We start from the raw sequence: 7535 nt of genomic DNA on the forward strand, positions 1-7535 counted from the left end.
TTACAAATGCAAAAGCATATATCTGGCATTCTTGGCCCTCTAGATAACAACTGTGATGTTATGGGCAAAGCCTTAGAGCAAAGGTTTGAGAGGAGCTCTGAGCGACTTCGCCAGCAAAGCTGCTGCTGATCTGGGAATTCAGGCTTGGTTATTAGCACCTGGGGTAGGAGGGCTGCAACTCTGTACCATGTATTCTGCACTTAAGGTGTACAGTAAGACAGATGTCGGTATGAAAATGAGCAATGACGATTTAAAGTGACTGCCTGTGATTGTGGACTGGTGTAAGGTTATGTCAAGTATAAGCACGTTCCTCTTCTCAAACTGTCAGCTGCAAATACTCAGCCTATCTTAGCTATCCAAGCAGAGGCGGTTGTTGCATTTTTTTCTATGTTCTTTTTTCTTTCTCTGCTGAGTCCACACAGCTACAGCTCTGAGTTGAGGGTGGTAGAGGGAGAGCGTTTCTCCCCTTTAGGTGGCTTGGGACCGTCACTTCTGTTACAACGGCAGCATGGTCTTTAGGGGATACATCTGGGCTTTAGACTAAATGATGCCTAGGCTGCTACAAGCAAGGAAGTGGTTTACTAAATTGCAAGAGTAATCTTGTTACAACTGCAGTAAACTTGCAAAAGGGTATAAAAGCAAAGGAGAAGTTATTAGTTAATCCTGTAATTCCAGTGTAGGTCTGTCAGTAGCTAGCTTAAGCCATTTACAGGACCCATAAGGGACTTCAGATCAGTTGCTCTGATAAGGGCTTTTAGTTTTCTAGCCTTTTGAAGAACTCAGTTCCAGTAATCCTCCCTTTCTTCCCCCTTTCCTTCCCTCCCTGAAGGTCATCACATTCCAGTTCCCTAGATGAAAGGATGTTACCAGAAACATTGCACAACTCCTATGCAAGAACAATTGGCAGGGTGGTGTCTGAGCCGGCCTTTTTTGCGTGGTCTTAAAAATGCAGCTGCATACTGCCAAGAAAGCCAGCTGCTGGAGGATTGCTGCGGTCCTGGCAGTCTTTCTAGGCCTACAGTTGAGCAGATGTAGACAGAGCTCCAAGCTTCAGAAGATGTTTGGGCTGGGAAGGGATTTTGAGGTCCTGGCTGAATGCTCAAGCGCTGTTTGGGTACAAGTGGGATTAGCAGGGGTACCTTGTCACTGCTGTCTCCAGGCACTGCTTGGTTTGTCTTTGTGGTCCCAGAAAACATGGTAAAACTGTAGTAGCAGTTAACAGCCTGCTACACCAGTGTGTACCAGTGGGGCTGAACCAGCAAACGTTAACAGAGCTGAACACTGGCTATATGCTTGTTGCGTAATATTGCAAACCCTATTCAATTAGCATGTGGCATCACTCTTCCAAGTGCAGGATTTTATAGTGGAATAGGAGACTAAATATGTTGAAGAGCGGAGGAGAGTGGCTCCACAGGTTGCAGGGAGAAAGGAAAGCAGAGGACAAGGAACCTGAACCCAGTTCTTGTTTGATTCCTGGTGCTTTGCTTCACCGCGACTGCAGTTCTCTTCAGAAGATGGTAATGACATGTGGTGGGTAGCGTGAAGACACCACTGAACATGTTTTCAGGTTCTTGGTAATATTGTTGTAGCTGTGGCAAAAAGTTTTTGGAGAGGTAATTACTTCATTGAGTTGACTGTTGGTTATGGAGGGGCTTTTAAGACCCAAAACTTGAAGAGGGCAAGCATCTTTCAAATCTGTCAGTTGCGGTAGTAGGTGATTATGTCTCTGAAGAGAACTGAAATACTTGCACAGGAAACTTGTTTACATCTCAAAGCACTCTTCAATCTATAAGGACAAATCTAGAATCATAAAGTCTTCCTATGGGAAAAAAAAAGAGTTTAAGGAAGACTGTGAAGCAGTTGCCAACTACAAATTAAGGTTGCTCTTTAATCTTTAGCCTGGACGGCTCCCAACAACTTTGAGAAGTGTGTGAATGTGCAGAGGGGAAAACTATAAAGGTGCAGAAGTTCCTTCTGGTTGAAGTACTGTAAGCTTTGTGCTTTATGAGAGCATGGAGAGAATATGTGTATGGGAGAAGCTGCGTTCCTGGTCATGGGAGAGGGGTTGATCACAGAAGTTGTATCCAGCTGTGTACATTACCTTACCACCCTCATGGTGGAGAAAAGTCGTGTGTATTTTGATGGGATTGTACATCACTGACTTGAAATGTTGTTAGAAGTTGTGTATTTCCATATAGGAGACATGCAGATGCAGCTTTCTTGGAAAGTACCATAGTAGCTTTTTTTCTGTATGTAGATGGCTCTGGACACTTGTGGTTCTATTGATTGCCTCAGTGTTAGAACTGCAAGTAGTGGCTTTTGGCCCACTATCTGTAGTATCTTGCTGCAGGCCTGTTTCTTTTTATTTGGTTGGGTGTGGGGGTTTTTTTCAACTTCACTTTGCAGTCTGGGGTATTTAAAATAACCAAATAATTGGTTTGAAAACATAAGAGAAAGCTGGGTCTCCACTAGAGGATCTGATCTGATGTGAGCCAATTAAAAAATAAGCTGCATAAGCATGAGATGCCTTTGTGTTTTACTGAAATCTTACTGCTTTTTGGGGAAGAGGAATTAAGCTTCTGCACAAACTCTGGGGGAGATGAGATTAAGAAATAATGCTGTTAATGGAGGAGAAGAGATGTCTTAAATGGCAATGAACGCTGTTAAAAATACCGACTCCTACCCACTAATGATAGGCCAAGTTTTGCAAACTTAACAGGTTTCATCCTTTTTTTCCTCGTGCTTTGCCTTTGATGGGATTTTGCCTTTGATTGCATGGTTGTGGGTGGAATGTCTGATACTCTTGGCTACAAAAACTATATAGGTTCTTAAAATTACATTTGTTCTGGCCTGGAGCAGAGCTGTGTGGGTGTCAGATGGTTCTTTGAGACCTGGCGTTCCTTTTGGTTAATCACCTTATGTTATCTACAACTTTAAAGGAAGATGATTAATATCTAGCAGCTGACTTCACTACGTGGCATAGATCCACACTGCTGTAGATTTAATGCTTCAGTATATGAATCAGGTAAAGGCAGTGTTTGGATAGTCAATTATCCAGAAATATACTCTGTGGACCAGAGACAAGTAATTATAAATGTTACATATTATAGTCTCATCAATGGCACAGTGCTTAATCTCTTAAGCACATTAGATCATTAGTTGATCAGAAATGCATTATCATCTGTTTAGTTGAGATGATGTGGGTGGATCTTTTTCTGGGTGATACAGGGACATAGTACACTGCACTAGGCTAGAATTTAACTGATAAATAGGTTGTCCTATGCATATCTGAATAGCTGGAATATTTATATTATACTGGCTGTCTAATGTCCCGTGTAGTAATTTTGACAAATGTCCAAAAAAAATCCATACAGAATTGGCTGAATACATGATAAATTGGCTGCTGCTGCTTATGTGAAGTGAGCTGGATTATCAGAAGTAATCTGTTTAATTTAAACCCAGCTCATTTTAACTGAAAAAGGTTAGGGAGCAGCCACATGATCTGTTCAGCAAGCAGATCTAAGGAGGAAAGTAGTAATTTCCATTAATACGGACAAGCAGGATAAAATACTGCAAACGGCCCCAGCCAATTCAATAGTTTTCCATTAATTATTCAAAGTGTAAGCAAGTTCTTCTTCAAGATGCAGTTACCAGTGAATTTTGAGCAAATTTTGAATCTTGTTTAAAAGCAGGTAATTGCCTTGTTTTGCCAGGTACCTCTTGATTAAAAACCTGACGTGGGAAATCTAGGGAGTGCTTCGGCTTGATGGTTAGTCCATTCGCTTACAGCCTGTCAGAAAATGAGTGATTAATCTTGATTATGTGAAGGAGAAGAGATTGCAAATTCTAGTTTGTGTTTAATTTTAACACTTCCATAAGAACAAGTGGTACACTCATAGTTTGTACTTCAGCTAGATGTCTGGTGTTGCAGTTACACACGTGACTTAACGACTGTTGTGTTCACGGTCTTATCTTAATTTCTTTTCTAGGGAAAGCGCGTGTGCAGCAGCTAGCAGAGAACACAAGATATTTCAGGAGACGACTGAAAGAGATGGGCTTCATCATCTATGGAAATGAAGATTCCCCTGTTGTGCCTCTGATGCTGTACATGCCAGCAAAAATTGGGTAGGTTTAACGGGTTAACTTATCATCCATCTTCTTTAAAGCTAGGATAGTACAAGAATATTAAGACTCTTCTAAATATAAGAAAAGACTGGTTTGATTTTTGATTTTATGATTATTACTGAATCTTGTAAAACATGGAAATTTCCTAGAAGCAATCTTGAGAAAATTGAGGTTTGTAGCTTGGGGCAGCAAGAAAGCTCTTCAGGGAAGCAATTTTGCCACTACCTGCCTTTTTTATGTAAAGTGTATGTATGTGCTAAAGAGAAGCTGAAATTGAATGGAAATTAACATTAAAAGTCACTGAAGGAATCTTTTAACCAGCTCCTGGATCAGAAGCAGCCAACATTTCCACAGATCAACTCTGAAAATTAAAAAAGAAAAAGCAGGAGGGTGGGTCATGATGGGACACAACAACCTGTATTTGATGAATCCCAAGTTTTTTTACGAGGTCTGGATTTAATAGCTCAGATACTGGTCTCATAAATACTAATAGAACTGTAACACATAGCTTTATAAATGCTTGTGGACTTGTGGGCTGCTGTGTGGATAATTAAGGCTAAAATTCTGCAAGCAGGGTGTAATGTATATGTTAAAAAATCTTGCGACATAAACAAAAGCCTGATTTCAAGGACAACTGGGCTTTGATAGCTGCTTTTCAGTGTCTGTCTGCAATGCAGTGTCAACCAACACTTTCAAATTTGGAAAGCATAGCCTCATTTTAAGCTGTACAGAACATCTCTAGTGTTCTTCTAGCTCAGTTAGGCTTCAGTCTGGCTAAGCACTGTGGTTCTGTGAGGGAACAAACACCTTCTAGCACTCTCCATGAAGCTAGATACAGTCTTCCTCCACCCTTCTCAGTATAACCAAATTTCAAAGGCCAGTAACCTTTATGGGTGCTGCAGAGTCTGTAGTGTGGGCCATCCAGCACAGAGGCATACTGTTTCTGCCAACTAGCTGCTCTACTAGTCAGTACAAACTTTTCCCTGGAAACGTTCATGGAAATGTTTACTAGCTGAGCAGTTGGGCCAGTAACTTACACAAAAACGAGCAAGAACACAGAGCTCTGATGTGAGTTAGCCCTTGGGATCTACACCGGGTCTACTTCATTCTTTCTTTGTCTCTTGTAGTCTGTTTTTAAAATAGTTTGAGTGTACGAAATGGATACAAAATTAAGTGTATCAGGATGCACCTATTTATAAGGAAAATAGTTGTAGCAGAAGTAAAAGGCAGAGAACTTAAAAACCTAGTAAAAGGATGTTATTTTTATACATCCTTATAAGTCTCTTAAGTTCATTGCTACTTCTCAAGACAAGGTCAGTTCAAAAAGGATTAACCATTTCCTGTGGCCTGTAGAAACACCCACAACTGCACTGCCATTACGGAAAGGATCTAGATCTTTGTGCCTCTCATCGCATAGGTCACAGCCGCTGATTTCTTTAATCCCCATAAGAATTTGTGTTGTTGAAGATACTGCGTGACAGATGTATGAGGTCTCTGCACCTTTCTTAAAAGTATTTGGTATCAGACTAGATGATCTCAGTTTACTGTGGCAGCTCAGTGGTTCCCATGATAGGGACTTAAAAAGTGGTACATTCTGTGACACCATAATGTACTTCAATTTAATAAAATTGGTGAAAACAAACCATCCTGAAACTGCAGAAGCATCTGCTTTGGGGGATTGCAGCACGGGGGATTCCTTGTGTAGTCAAACTTCTGACCCAAAATCCTTGTTTCCTATTGGAAAGATTTCCAAGCTTAGGTTACAAATCCGTTTAGAAACAGCCTGCTAAAAGACCAGGCTCTGCCACGTATAGTCTTTCACTTTTGTTAGAACTTAATACAGTGAAACCTTTTGAGGAGGACCACCTTGGGGTTGAATTAAAAAAAGCCTTTTGTGGAAAAGCGTTCTGCCTCTGAAAGAAAGCACTGGAAGCCCCAAATTGTGGTCTTCCAGGCTTGCTTCAGCAGAGGCCTGTATGGGTTAACATACTGAGACCTTCATGCTGCTGCTGCTTTGCCTCCACTGGTATCATTGTGATGATCTTTCTTGTTCTCTCTGGCAGTGCGTTTGGGCGTGAGATGCTGAAGCGGAACATCGGTGTTGTGGTTGTGGGTTTCCCTGCCACCCCCATCATCGAGTCCAGAGCCAGATTCTGTTTGTCTGCAGCTCATACCAAAGAGATGCTTGATACAGTAAGTGTCTCATCTTGTCTTCCTTTTGCTCACACCTTCTGTAAACAGATAAAATAATTGTCTACTTTTTGTAGATTGGTTCAGTATTTGGTACACAAACTAATTGGACCTAATGTTCAAATCCTTGTGTAGTAGAGCTGGCAATGACTCCATCTCTCTTTCCTTGCTTCAACAATGCAGAATGTCTGCCTACAGTAAATGTCGGGAACTTTCTTTTCCTATTTTAAGTGATGCAAGAGAGACAGTCTCATTCTGTTGAGACAATGGTTTTTCCCCTCTTAAGAGGCTTTACTTTCCACTGAATCTTTTAGAAGGAAGAAATTCTGCTTCTGACCCTACATGTAGAAGGTAAGGAAAAAAAGCATGAGAACCTCCAAAACACCTAAATTCCTGTCAAAAGCAAGTGCAAACCTCAGCACATAATTGCCAGTGAGAATTTTTATTCCAGAGATTACTATTCCAGTTCTTGTTTACAGCTTCAGAGCACTGTATATTAAATGATCCTGTCATAAATGAGTCTGTGCCACGTGCAATGCCTTACTGACTCCTGCCTGCTCTAAGCATATTCCAGATGGGAATGGAGGTCCCCTCTGAGGAGGCCTGCATCACAGTTAGGAGATGCTGTCTTAAAAATTAAGGATGGAAGTTACTCTCTGACTAGTATAGTTGAAAGGGGAGTATATAAATAAGCCTGACTATCCTTATTACATTTTGTTGTGGTAACTACATTCATTTTTGAGTCTTCTGAATAATCTTTGATGGACATGTACATGGGCTGTCTTAGGCTCTGTCAAAATTCTCCATTGTATTTTTTTACCCACTTGCTATTCTGTGACTCAGCCTAAGCTAGGTTGAGTCATGACCTTGGACTTCAGGAGAGTAGACTCTGTCCTGTTCAGAGACCTGCTTGAAAGAATCCTATAGGATACAGTCCCAAAGAGAAGAGGTGTCCAGGACAGCTGGTTGATTTCCCTCCACCCTGAAGAATGGTCCATCTTGACTTACAGGAGAACATATGTGGTGGGAAGCCTGCATGGATGAACAAACCAACTAAAACCTAAAATGGAAGCGTGTAAGAGGTGCAAGCAGGGAGACATGGCCCAGGAGGAATAGAGACACAGTCCTGAGCACGTAGGGATGGGTTCAGGAAAGCCAAAGCCCACCTGGAGCTGAGTCTCTCAAAGGGCATGACATGAAGCAGGCAGGGCTTTTATGAG

General features: G+C 41.4%; 1 protein-coding gene across 1 annotated transcript in view; it reads left to right on the top strand.

Annotated features, from left to right (window-relative positions):
* SPTLC2 (serine palmitoyltransferase long chain base subunit 2) overlaps positions 1 to 7535 on the top strand; it is a 72287-nt gene that overhangs the window by 54675 nt on the left and 10077 nt on the right. The window contains exons 9-10 of the mRNA XM_009646649.2: positions 3990 to 4125; positions 6189 to 6318. Of these exons, the coding sequence (XP_009644944.1) occupies positions 3990 to 4125; positions 6189 to 6318 (266 nt within the window). The remainder of the gene's footprint in view (positions 1 to 3989; positions 4126 to 6188; positions 6319 to 7535) is intronic.

Source organism: Egretta garzetta, unplaced genomic scaffold, assembly GCF_000687185.1.
Source record: "Egretta garzetta isolate BGI_Z169 unplaced genomic scaffold, ASM68718v1 scaffold79, whole genome shotgun sequence".
NCBI lineage: Eukaryota > Metazoa > Chordata > Aves > Pelecaniformes > Ardeidae > Egretta > Egretta garzetta.